Raw genomic sequence first — 14,325 nt, forward strand, 5'->3', positions numbered from 1 at the left:
ACTAGTAAAATGCAGTGAGAAACTCTTATGGCCTTCCAGGGTTTCGTGTAAAAATACACGTCTTCATTTTTATTCAAAATACCCATCATGCTTGTTGAATGTAAACTCTAAACATATTGTAGCAATACACTCATTTCACTGTTAAGTTTTGGTCTGGAGCAAAGGGCTTACATTCTTGAAACACCCAACAGAAAATTACTCACTTTTTCCCTTTTGGTCTGGGTATCTATGTAGATATAATCAAGTGAGCTTTCCCATTGGTTAGGCCTTCAGTAGCTGAACTGAAGGCCTAATGCTACAAGGTATGATATGTTTGTTATAAGCTTCAAATAAAACATGGAATGCCTTTTTCAAGTGGTCAAACGTCTGTTTAATCTAGAATAACTAAAAATGCTCATGTGAATAGCCATTAGCTAAGCACAAACATACTACTAGATACCCAGAGCAGCTAGCAGAAAATAGCATTATTGTAAAGGTGTTTATTTCCTCATTTTTGACTGAGTTTTGACATTCATGGCTTAAATTGAAGACCTAGTGCTATTAGTCATGCTTTGCCACTGGTAAAATGTTGACCTCACAGAGAAGTCAGAGTCTGAGTATGAAGCCAATACCTGAAAGAGAAAAGGCCTCTTTTTCAAGTGTTTCAGTGAACAATGAAATTTCCCTCGGAAATTCTTCGCAAGGGACAGAAACTGTTGACATTTAAATTATGCTAAGAGCAGCACTTGCTAATTAGACAGTAGAAATTGTCACATTTAAGGGGATGTGAGTAATGCAGTAGTTGTTCAACCACAGATACAGTATTTTCTTATATATTTTGCTCTTTTCAACCATAAAGGTAAAGGACTTGCACAAGCTGTATGTATGTTGCCATGACATTGTTTACACCTTGAATTGACTGTTTCGTGTCCGGATCATAACTGGATGAACTCTGGCCAGATTCCATTTACACTTTTCACTAAAATGCGTCTCCAGTGTGACCGATTGACACTTGAGTTAATGTAGTTAAGATCCGTCTCTGACAACCTCCAAATGTGGTTTAGGTAATCTGATTGTAATTCGCACGCAATGCATGTTGGGGGTGTTTACATGCCCCAACATTTTCATGCGGTCAAAAGAAATCCGAACATGATCCGATCACTGAAAACGCATGTTAATGCAACATGTAAACAGGCCCATATACTATGTTGCCACGTTATTAGGTACTCCAACCTTGTAGCCACACCAATTACCCATATTATTAGAAACACCTTTCATATGGGTGCACTTTATAGGTGTAATTACTGACAGTAGTTCATCTATTACTGCACAATTTATCAACTACCCTCTACTCCATCCATCAACAAAGAGAAAGAGACCATTATATCTTTTTGCAACTATACTCATATAGTATGGAAGTATAGTAGTATGTGTTGTGGCACTGATAAGCACAAAAAAATGTTCATAGCAACAGATGGGCTATAGTTAGTAACTGTACACTTATAAAATCACACCTGAAAATAAAATCTGGTAGGTTACCTGATCAGTGCCAGTTAGTGTAAGTGCAAGACAGGAGTACCTAATAAACTGGCAGTCGAGTGTACAATACATAAATTTATCAGGCAGCTAAGACTCACCCCATTGGCCTTGCTGACCGCTTGGTAGTAGATGCTGTAGCTCTTGTGGGGCAGTAGTGGGGCATTCCAGTAGCCCTCATAGGTCTTGTTGTCTCCAATGGTGAATGGCAGGGAGCTCTGGATGCGTGAAGCTGGGAATTCAGCGGTGAAGTAATAGGGAGAGCTCAGCACTGTGGCGTTCTGGAAGTGGATGGGGATTGGATAACAGCGCAGGATCTCAGAAGCCCGCTGCAACCGTCGTGGGCGCTCTTCCTCCACCACCACCTGATACACACTGCAGGAACATAGATATGCAAGATATGAAGATAAATGCATGACAGCTGCAGCTGACTAGATGATTACAGCATCCAATATGGGATGTCCGATTTTAAATTGTACAGTGTTTAACTTCTTAAACCTCAATGGCCCAAATGGCAGTTACTAGGTCTCATTAATACATAACTTAAACATAACATAGTAGTTATTGAACAATTCATAATGATGAATGATAAATCTTAATGGGCCCATAAAGCAGAAAAACTATGTTATCTTGCTTTTTTAAAAAAAAATAAAACAATTGTTTGATGTAGTATTCAAACATTGACAATGTTTAAAAAAACATACCATTCACCTCCCAATCCAGACAGACCATTTACAAAAACTAAGCTGTAAAAACATCCTGTTTTGAATTGTTTCCATGACGTCACGGAAACCAATGCATTTATACATATCTACCTACTCGGCCTATAACAGATCCTGCCCCATTTGCACTGGTAATTTACATATATGTGTCTTACAGGGACAGTAACAAAAATAGCAGATTGCTCATGTTTTAGGTGCATACAAACCACACAAACACAAAACCTTGCAGGAACAAATGAAGGAAAGAAATTGCAGGATTTGATTAATGACTAAAAAACATTAGTCTACAGTTGAAGGGGTTAAACCATTATAAATAAACACTCTCAAATAAGCACTTCATGTAGCATATTTATCATGAAAAACACTTAGCCCACCAACAAAGGCATTTGATTTTTTGACAACATAATATGCAAATCTTAGCATATGTTGCAAAATTAGTACAGCCAAAAAGCACCACATGGTGTAAGATTCGATGTGAACATGCAGTGTAAATTAATGAGCGCCATGAACCAAAGTGGAAGAGCTAGAGACAGCTCTGAGTTTGAACACACTCGACAGACAGCGTGTAGGCCAGCTAATCTGCTAGCTTCTGGCACCGGGACGGCAGTGAGGCAGGCGCTGTTTTTGGCCGAGGGTCTTCCCCTGGTTGAGCCTGGGAGGCTTTCATTAACTAGCTAAAGCCTGGAGCCTCAGGTGAAGAATCGAGTTGGTGAGAGACAGCCTGCTACCTAATTTAGAGTAGGCAAATATCCTATCTATGGGGAGGATTTAAACAGCATGAAATAAAAGGCTCTAGTCTGAGACGGTGGTCCTGCCTCCCTATTTTCAGATATTACAACGCTGAACTCTGACATGGAGCAGAATGAGTGCAGAGTCTCCAAGTGCGACTGAAATAATGATGGAACAGAAAAAAAAGCATGACTTCCCCTCCACAGGAGGCTGAAATTATGGTCAAGATAGAGGGGAAAAAGATCAACATGTACCTGTTCTCAGTGCTAAAGCGGACTCAGAGGACGGGGGCTAGGGGCTTGGCACACTTGATATGTTGGATGTATAATGGGATAGGAGGGGAAGGGAGGCTTTTTTTTATTCGTCCAGCGGATCAAACAAGGCTGAGCCCAAAAGCCAGATCTTTCCCACTGCAATAGAGAAGATATTGGCTGGCGGGGAGACGCTGAGACAAATGAAACGGAGGCGAATTTGCAGGCAGGCCGGACTGGGGCTTCTCTTTATTGGAAGGAGACAGAAAAGTGAAGCTGAACGCAACCTCAGTGGAGCCCTGAATGAAACATGTTCTTCCTCTCCAACTCAGGAGCAGGGCAAATGAGCACCGAAAGAGACCAGGCCTCAACTTCAATTACTCTTTAACATTTCAAACAACAGAGACTTCCTTTCAGAATGGCTTTGTCAAGAACTCAGCTGGACACTAAAGAGGTGTCCAGCAGGACTGAGTAAGAGAAGCAAAGCAAAGGGAGTTGGGACAACTAAAATGATCTTCAAAAAACAGATTTCTGACTGGGAATTGCAATAGCTTTTTATTCTAAGGCTGGCGTGAGATCATCTGAAGGGTTTGATAGGGGGACTAACACCAAAACTTCAGTTACTGTGCATTGCTAAAATACGAATAGAGGCGAAATTCATTTTTAAACAGATTCCGTTCCAAAAATCTGAAGACTGACTGCTGTATTAATGTTCCAAGTTATTAAAAACTATTGTTCTGTTCACTAAATACTCTTTGACCATCACGTTGCTTGCCAACCAAAGCCTACTGTTAATGAACTACACTAATGAACTGTTTTAAATGTCTTCACAGGTATGAAATTGAAGCCCAAACCTGACCCTACCACAGAATGGTACTGCTAAATTTAAAACCTGAACTCGTCCTAAGCCTGCTCACAGGCATGGATGGATTATCATGGACATTACAGAGCTTTGTCACTAGGGATAAACTGGTATTTTGTACTTCTATAATACTCTAAAAGTGTTAATTTTCAGTGTTTTTGTAGAACTGCTGATTGTTCCTAGCAGAGAACAGTATCCACCCTCCTCTGATCAACTGTTAGCCGCCCTATGTTTAACTCACTACAGGTGAACTGAACAAGCAAGAGGAAACATCCATTGTGACCTCTTTACCAACCTAACACACCTTATCATCCTTCATCATCATTGTTATTGTGATACGCTATATTGTTAGTAACACATTGTAATTTGTTGCCATTTTATAATGGCTTTACATTGTACCCAACTCTCTGCCCCTCTCGTCTCAGGTGCTCTCATTGCCTTTAAAGAGAGCCCGTTGATGCAGATCTGGTGACGACATCGTATCTTTAAAGAACAGAGAACAGAGAAGCAAGAGGGACAAAGAGCACGTTGCTCCGCCTCCCTGTCACCGCCTTCGCTCCCCAGCTTGGCCGCCTGGTTTAAACGTGAGGTGTGTTCTAGCGGCCTTGCTGCGGGACAGGAGGCGATGCCTAGGAGGAGGCATTCTATCCCCGCTGTCCTCGTCCGGGGGGAGGGGCGCACGACACAGTGGTAAAAACACTGTAACACACAGCTTTACAAATACAGACAGCAACAAAACAATTTGAAACTGTTTTAGACACTGTTAGCTATCATGGTTTATCTATATACCAAACACCTTTTACTATTCACAACCGTGTCCGAACCGCCTCACAAAAGAAAGTGACCAAAAAAAAAATAAATAAATCAAATAAATGAAGACGCTTGTCCTTTGCTTTGGAAATTTGCAATTAACAGCTATAATCATTTCTATGAGTTCCATTATCCCTAATTTGATTGCCATGCATGAATGAGCCCATAAAGGTTAATAGGATTAATAATTTCCTGGTTAGAACAATTTGCTCATTTTCTCACTAATTGTAAAAGGTTTAACATCTGATAAATCCTATGTCAAATCCCACCGGCAACTGGCAGAGGAGCTGAACCACAGCTAAAAGAGAGACTGAGCTCTGACTAATGGGTCAAAACACTTCGCATAACCCAAAATGGAACATCCCGTTGTGTCCTAATTGTGTTTTTAGCCCAGCCTGCTGCATTCGGAGCATCTGCTTTGTTATTACATCCCCCAGACAGGTTTTATCACACCTTATGGGTTTGAAAGAGAGTGTGAGGATGAGAAGGACCTTGTGGTCATGTAAGCGTGTGTTAGTGACCCACATTATATGTGTAGCGACAGGATTATAGGACCTAATGAAAATCCCTGTTCATGTAAATCAAGTTGGCTCTGAACTGCATTACTTATTACATCAGTTGCTAAAATGCAGTCGACTGTAAAAATATATTTTGTGTATGTAGCAGCAGTTGTTATATGACAGTTAATGGTTTCTCATTTGTTATAAATAATAGAGCACAAATGAAAATCTTTTTTGAATGGGTTTGCGGTGCCTGCCAGTGCAAAATGCATATCGCATGTTCTTCATGGCAACGTTGCATTCTCAATACTTGCTAATTAAATTTTCCATGTGCGTTGGAGATTAGATCTGTCATAAACTGCCCTGGAATACATGTGCGTGAATACACCTCCACCCCCCAACCCCCCCAGCCATGGATCATTATAAAAGAACTCACTGCCATTGAGTCCCTGTTGCCCTTTCGGTGTGCAACGCCACAAGGCAGCACGCCCGCTATTTAGCGATAAAATCTGATGTAATAAAATATTAAATACGGTGAGAACGGAGAATGAGAAATATGAAGTTAATTACCGCCCTGCACTGAAGAGAACAAAGGGCAGGGCAAGGGCTGGGGTGACAGAGAACAAGGTGGCTCTCATGAAGGAGCGAGAGAGAGAGTGAGAGAGACAGAGAGACAGAGAGAGAGCGAGAGAGATAGCAGGAACGTTTCCTCTGGATTTAGGACCTCCTTAAAGGCCACCCATTACTTTAAGAGTCTGTCTCAGTGCTGATTTACAGCCCTGCTGCCCTACAGAGCAGCCAACATCACTCGCAGCCTCTGCAGCTAACTCCCTTTAATACCTCATATTGTCAGATTTTATCACAAACATGACAGAGAGTGAATTCAATATGGATGAGACAATGTATACCATGCAGGAGATTCTTCCCATTAAAAATGCACCGTGATGAAATGTACACAGACAAAAAAAATTGCAGATTAAATGAACTGAAATTTAATTCAGACAAAAAAACCTTATAATAACATCATATTATGCAGAAAATGTTTCAATCCACTAATTTAATAGAAACTACTTTAACCTACCGTTCCTTTTTTGCTATGCAAACTGATTTAATTATGCAGCAGACAAACAAGCTTAGAGTTTTCTAAAACAGCAAAATGTTCAAGAAGTAGTTAACAAAAAAAAAAACAAGCAAGAAAGCACTGATAAAAGCTTTAATACTACTTCATACTGAATATAACAAACACTCACTCTTTAAAAAAATGTTGCTGGTGTTATGCTGTTCTAAATTAAGCCATATAAACACAAAAACACTTTTATGTCATCCTAAAGCCCAGGAAACAGATCTTACAGACAATCAAAAACAAATCTTACAGACAATAACATGACAAAAAATATAATTTGTCTGAATAACAGTCCTCAGAAATTGAGTAAAATACAACAAATTGGTTTGTACCAAGCAGAATCAGTATTTTAATGTTTATGTTTCCATGTCCCAAGCTCACATTAATGATCCTAAACCGATTAGAAAAAAAGTGGTTCATTATGTTTCTTTTGCACAGGCTATAACAAAATAGTAGGTTTAGAAAGCTATTACATTTGATGCTTGTCTTTGTATTGACAAAGAAATAGCTATAAAATGTTACGACAATGGAGTTAACCTAAGCACAAAAATACCACGTAGACGCACTAAATAAAATGATATATCAAATGAAATCAAATGAGACATGAAGAAAAACATTGGTGAATGAATAATGAGCTAGTGGGCTACATGGCATGAAAAAATAGCATTATTAAATGGTAATAGATATTTCACACTGGTGTTCCTGCTCTGGAGCAGTTAACGATGAGTATAATTGCTGTTGTGCTTTTGTTTCTAGAAAAATAGAGTTGATTTCAGGTTTTTCTTTTCCTCCCTCTGACCAGCTCAGAGGCCTGCTGAATAATCGTTGTATTACTCTAGAACAATGAAGTGATTAAAAGGTCTGTGTGTTACATAAATACTTATCAACCACAGATGATGTTTATGGCAACACAGACACATTATCTCGACTGGCAGATGGCTTCAAATGTCAGGAGCGAGCTGAGAGTGTCGTTATATGTAAGGATCTGGAAAGTATTTCAATTTATACAGTTAGACTATTCTGTTATGACTTTTTTCTGTTGTTTTGACTCATCATGGAAATGGATTTTGTTGTCATTAAGTAACTGAGCAGCGCTGTACAGAGACGAAACAAACCTATGCAGTTACTTAAGGATTGTAGTGATATTTGAGGAAGGATTGCTGATCTTCTAAGAAAAACAGAAGACAGATAAAACACAAGATACTAATCCTACCTAATTTATCCTTGTCTGACTTTACTGGGAAAGCAAGCCCTGATTTGTATTCAAGAAACCCTTCACACACTCTCTTACACAACAATCGATGTGCGCTCTGCGATCTGGTGCCATTAACAGTGTGGCTATGCAGCTATCGAGGGAAATACTGTTTCCAGAAACTCTGATTGGTCTTAGCTTTGCCTTATCAGGTAATTGGCTTATAGAGGTTGGACGGGGCCTGGGAGGAATGGAGGGGGGTCATGGGGTCCTGGCTTTCCTCTGGCTCACTCCCATGCCCCCAAAAAGAGGGCCTCAGTCTTCCTAGTTCGCTCCCTAATGCCGCTCGCATTCATCCATCACCTTCGTCCATTTCACTCAGCACATTTCGCCTTCGAGGACTGGCAACCTCAGAAACAAGTTCCTCTAATTAAAACACATAACAGACTGAAGCCATGGGGATGAGAAGGCCACTAGCGAGAATGTATTGTTGTAGTCGTTATGCACGCCATCAAAGACGTGATGAAGGTGTTTTGAGAGGCAATCAGCACAGGAGACACAACAAACCCTCATAAAAAGCAGCAGCAACAATAACGACTACCTGGTAGGCCATCAAAGAAGGCTCAGTTCAGTGAACAGCGTCTAAAAAAGTGCTCTCTTGTTCCAGTGGAACACTCAGCAACCCCGGCAGACACCAATTAAGCCCCCTCATGCCTCACTGCCAGATCCACTGGAGCTTTGGAAGGTCATGTGATCGCCTTCCAATTACAGGCCTTTTCCACTCTGCATTGACTGAGCTGAGATATTTTTCATGTGCTCTGAGCAGGGAGAAGGACAAGGAGGTGAAGATGAGACTGACCCATTTGGTGCTGGTAGAAAATGTCCTTTTCCACTGGTCTGAGACCAGTTTTGTAGTTCGACTTGGTTAGATTTATGAGTGGAGCTAGTCCTAGAACAGTATAAAAGAAACAGTTTGTCCCCAGAGTCAGAACAATGGAAGCTGGCCAGAGGAACTGTTTTAAAGTAAACTTATCCACTGTTTATTTACGGCAAATTACCTCACCAGCGCTGTACACTGGATATGGCTGTGCTACAGTAGATTCCCTGAAGAGCTGTGCTGATCTCCTGATTTAAAATATATCTGAAGTGGCTGCCTACTTTGCCAAATCTGACCAACCATCTCTGGTATCTGTGGGACTTTTATTTATCTTCTTGCTCATAAACTAACCCAGGAAACACAAATGAGGGGAAGCTTCTCTGATTAAATGTCACTTAAATCTTCTGATTTGCTGAGGTTCCTTCATGAATCTTTGGCAGGGAACTGGATTCAGGAGGCCACCAGTATGTGGCAGGATACATGAACGTATCTGCTTTGGGGTGAGTCATATTCTCTGGCCTGACAGATTGGGTCTATGATTGAAAGGGGCGGAATAACATTTAGAGGTGTGTGTGCTTCAGAAAGGTTGGCCATTCCTTTCACAGCATACGATAAGACCATGAAGATACACAGTTCTCTATGTGGTATCAATAAAGAATATGTTATTAACAATAACGAGCTAAAGAACACCTCAAATCTGTGAATGAAATTACAAATACTACTACACTTTACCATTAAATTTAATTAGTTTTATAAAGGTGGATCCTTTGATAATAAATAGAGCCCTTCTTTTTCTGATAAAAGAGTGCATCAGAAACAGAAGAACAGCTCCTAACAAAATTCAGTTCCTATGTTGTTAGGTGCTGTATGTACTAAGAAGTTCCACTGAAGTTCTGTAAGTTAAACAGTTTTTGGACCTGATAGCTTTGCATGTCTGATCAAGTTGTTTTACCTGAGATGAGATTTTAAGAAGGAAAAATACTTTTGGGTTTAGACTGGTGCAGAGTAACACAGCTTGGCCTGCTGTCATGCTCATCAGGTTGAAGACCTGCATCTGTAGTGTGATCGCTCACATGAAATTTACGACTCATGCCACTGGCTCAGATTTTGGTGACAGAAGAAAGTCCCCATAATGCAAAGACGACAGGCTTTAGGACATGTACTTCCGGTTGTACATGCACCACTAGCAAACTACTGAAATGAATAGGCGCACATGCTGGCACCTCTCTCTCTAGGCCCAACTGTACTTCTTTGAATCAAACAAAATAAGAAGTACTTCCAAGAGTTCTCTCTCTCTCGTCTCCCATACAATGCATGACAATAAACTTTGCTTGTCCTCGTCATATTCTCATAGCTTTTTTCATCCAGGGTTTTGCAATTGGTGTCCTCAAAAGCAACATGTTTGAAGCTAGACTGCTGTGTCACTGTTACTGATACGCTAGCACCATAAAGGCTGTAATATAGACATGCTCTGTTGGGAATCCCACATTTAGGGGCAGTGAACCAAGCCTACCATTGATGCCCTAACTGTCTTCTGTACTTTTGCCTTTATAACATGGAACTGTGGTACTGTGTCCCTCTAGAGAACCCTGGCAGACAAAAACCTATGAAGACTTTTCCTCATCATTGAAAACTGCTGTAAAAACTGCCTTGTTACTCTACTGTAAAAGAATTCAGCTATTCTCTTAGAAAAAACAGAGCACACCCAGGAACATGATACCCCGAGGGATGAAAGTGAGAGAACAATCTGGAAAAACAGAGGAGTAATTGTCGCCAGAAATAGAAGTGTGAGCTTCGTGTACTCTCTTGGTTTCTCTTTGCATTGGACTTGGCTGTGAGTCAGCTTCATTCAATGACAGTGGTGATGCTAGCTCAGAGCTTTGCAAATCCTTTCTCTATGCAGCCAGCCTGCAAGCGCTAGTGTTGGCACAAGGCTGCGGGGGCGACCGTGTGGCCACCACGCGCCCAGCGTAGGAGAGGGAAACATTAGTGTAGCGCGATGTGACTGACAGACGTGAGGTCTAATCCCCTTAGACTGCAGAATGAGCCTTCCCCTGCCGGCGGAGGCCATTGTACCAGTTTGTATGTAGTCCTGCCAGGCCAGTCATCAAAATGCAACTCATCATTGGGCAATGGCTCGGGGAGAATTCCACACATAAATGCAATGGGACAGACACGTGGAGGCCTGACAAAGGCTGGTAAATATAGCTTACACACACACTCAGCTCTTCAATTAACGCAGGAATGTTTTCATTCCTACGCACTCTTATTGAGAGGAAATCTTCCCACAAACCCAGTCATTGTGAAGAACATGTTCTCTGCTGAGTATCGCACTAAAACATCTGCTGTTTGAAATAGAAACGCAGGGTCTTTTAAGCCGATCAGTGAGTCTCCCTGTTTTCTAAACCTGAGCTTACAGCCATGTTCACTTTATCTTATAAATATGGGGCTTTCAACTTCACAAGGATCATGTAATTCAGAGAATTTAGAACTTTTAAATGACAAGATGAGAAAGAAAAACAATTACCTTGATGCTGATCTTCTAATCTAACTGGTTATGACTGCCAAAGGGATAGATGCATCATTTGCTTAGATGCATCATTTGCGTGAAAACACATTGCACTGTATATTGTAGCTTCAGATTACCTTACAAATCAACACTTCACAGACATCTGCTCATACAACATTTCTTCTGAAATTAAGAATGTTAATAGGGAGCTTGTTCCTCATTTGCTAGAGTAACAATCTCTACTCTTCTTGGGAAGACTTTACTTTAGATGTTTTGAACATGTCTGTGAGGATTTGATTGCATTTAGCCACAAATGCATTAGTGAGGTCAGGTACTGATGTTAGATAATTAAACTCTGTACTGGACGGTACTCCATCACCCCAGAGAATGTACTCATCTACTGCCCAGTGCTGGAGGGGGGGGGGTTATACCTCTCTGGCTAAGGTGGAATGATTTGCAAAAATATCTAAATTAATTTTTCTGACCTATATTACAATTGCGATATAATAATGATTATATAATATACATTTTTTTTCTATAAATTATTTTTAGCTTTTTTCAAGAAGACAAACATATTTCCAGCTTGAGGCTTGAATGCTTAATGTAATGTGCAAAACTGCTAGTTCATGAGTCCTGTTTTATTACATTATTTAATAATAATAATAATAATAATAATATTGATATAATTTTATAATAATAATGATATAATTTTAATTGCAGCTCCTTTGCAATTTCAATATAAAAATGTTTAATCATTCAGCCCTCTAGCTGATGCTTGGTCATTGGGCATGATGACCTTAGGCTCATGTGCAGCTGCTCCAGAGCCTTCCATTCTATTGTAATAGCTTATCTACAGAGATCATAACCTGTGTGTACAACTATGCCTGTGTCAGCAATGAGTACTGAAATCACCAATCAAAAGGGTTGTCTGGACATATATATTCCTACAACTATTAAGCACAGCTGTTCTATAAACTGTCACAGTTCTAAATGACAGAGATATTTAAATGTACTCCCTTTCATCAGCCTCTACTGCCTTTTTCTCATTCTCCTGCTTTTCTCCTTCTTCCTCTCACCTTTTGTGTATCATTTCCTTTTTCACACTCACGCACAGGTAGCGAACCAGGTTTTTGATGACAACACAATGGCAGTCTAATTTTAGTCACAAGTGTAGGTGCATGTATTTCCTCAGTTTTCACATATTATACTTGCCTCCCTCCACTCACAGCATGCCTAGATAGAGCCTTACCTGTGATGGCACTCGCCTCACATTATCTCACTGACTTCAAAACAAACCTCAGAACTAACACTTCTACCTTCACTGATCACATGCTCTCTTTTCGGACTAATTCCGTTGCTCCCACTCCTGTTTTTATAAACGTGGACATCCTAATGCGATGGCACATTTGTTATTCAAACAGTCTGGAATGGATTATGCTCAAGCTGATTCGCTCAGCGCCAAATCCCCCCTCAATGTGCAATAACACGACTGGGGCACACTAGTGGTAAACAAAAGCTGGCCTTATGGGGTAATTAACGACGTCTGCAATTCATTAAGACGTGCTAACGGTAATTAAGGCGACAACACTGATGGCAGTGACAAGCTGACAAGACAGATGATAACTGCTGAAATTGCACCTCCCTTCGATTAAGATCAGGCAGGACAGCATGTGTGCTCCACATTGGTGGTGCGAATGCCAGCAATGGTGGATTTTCGCACATTTTTAAGGTGTTACCACTGCTGTCAGAAATAAATGGCACTTGTGAACTTAAGGTTACTGAAACATCTATAAGATTTAGATTCGCTTTTCTGAAAGCACCACAGCTTGTAAAAAAGTGCTGCCACAGATCCCGAAAAGCACTCGAAATCTACCTTTGTGCTTTTTAAAGTGCTGTCTGGAAAAGGCACATCTAAAATCCCTCCACGCTGAGTATCTTTTGTCACATTTCTTTCTATCTCCATTAAAACCGCCTCAAACAGAGAGAGAGTCCATGTACCAGTTTGAATTCTTCATGACAAAGCACAAGGTGCAAAAACAGCAGTTGGGTTATTCATACTGATGCATTTCAAAGTGCCTTTATGATCCAAGGCAACTGCCACAAAAGCGTTCTGCCAGTGTCTGTAAGAAAGCAGTCAATAATAAAAAAAGGTTCCATGAACTTTTGTCTCAGTAAAAGAAACAAAAAAAAATTTAAAAAACAAAATGTGAGTCAATACTGGGCAAAATAATTAGAGTGAGCTTAGCTTGAGAGCTTTCTGCACTGAGAAAGAGAAAACCTGGGCTAAATATTAATACTGTTAATCAGCATGCAGTGGAAGGGGGCCTGTGAGGCTCTATGAATGATTAAATGATAGGCAGCTCCTGATCACTGAAATCAATTTGTGCTTTAATGGAGTAGAAGGACTCTCCTCATGAGCATGTGGCTAAAGAGATGCAGAGTAAAAGAACGAGTGTGAGAGAGAGAGAGAGAAATACAGCACACGCAATCACGGCTGTCACTACCAAATAGCACACAAGCTGCTCTCAACAACTACGATATCCAGCAGAAAGCAGAGACAAATAGCTTATTCTGGAACGCACACACACACACTTTGGGGTATGTTGTTAACGCTGGCAAATTAGATAAAAGTCAGACAGGAGTGCGGGAAGCTTGCCAAGAATTATTGATTTATCTCTCAACCGACAATTATGAAAAGAAAACAAGGGCCTGGCTACAGTTTAAACTCAAACTATTCTCCCTTTAAAAAGGAGTTTTACACTGATTTTTTAGATTCCTGCAAAATTAAATAGCTCAGATGTAAACAAAGACATTCAGAGTGGTTTTGAGGAAAACTTACCAAGTCAGAATTGTTCACAGTGGTGTTGATGAGAACCAGACATCCAGACATGAGAACCAGACAACCACTACTTTATCATTTTCAACATTACATATAAAACTTGTGTAGGTTCACTGGCCCTTCTGAATAGTACATAAAACGAGTATCTTATCACCACCACTGTAAAGAAAGTCAGCCAGAGTTAATTTCTCTGCAATTGACCATTTCACAACAAATCACTCAGAATGACTTTGTTTACATCCAAATGATTAAATTATGCAGACATTTTTTTAGAAATTGGTGAAATTCCCCCTGCAAGACATGTTTTAAACACCAGCAGCCTAAAAGCAGGCAAACAGACAGTAGTTTTAAAAAAGGCACTGTGAGGATAAACCCACATAACCACAGTGTGCAGTT

At 40.3% G+C, this 14,325-nt stretch overlaps 1 protein-coding gene across 9 annotated transcripts in view; it reads right to left on the reverse strand.

Moving 5' to 3' along the window:
* The window catches only part of ptprma (protein tyrosine phosphatase receptor type Ma), a 263,649-nt gene that overhangs the window by 82,307 nt on the left and 167,017 nt on the right, over nucleotides 1-14,325 (reverse strand). For all 9 annotated transcript variants that reach the window (XM_036589675.1, XM_036589718.1, XM_036589694.1 and 6 more), the window contains exon 12: nucleotides 1,617-1,890. In XM_036589675.1, coding sequence (XP_036445568.1) covers nucleotides 1,617-1,890 — 274 coding nt within the window. The remainder of the gene's footprint in view (nucleotides 1-1,616; nucleotides 1,891-14,325) is intronic.

The sequence above is a fragment of the Colossoma macropomum genome, unplaced genomic scaffold, assembly GCF_904425465.1.
Source record: "Colossoma macropomum unplaced genomic scaffold, Colossoma_macropomum, whole genome shotgun sequence".
In the NCBI taxonomy this organism is placed as follows: Eukaryota; Metazoa; Chordata; class Actinopteri; order Characiformes; family Serrasalmidae; genus Colossoma; species Colossoma macropomum.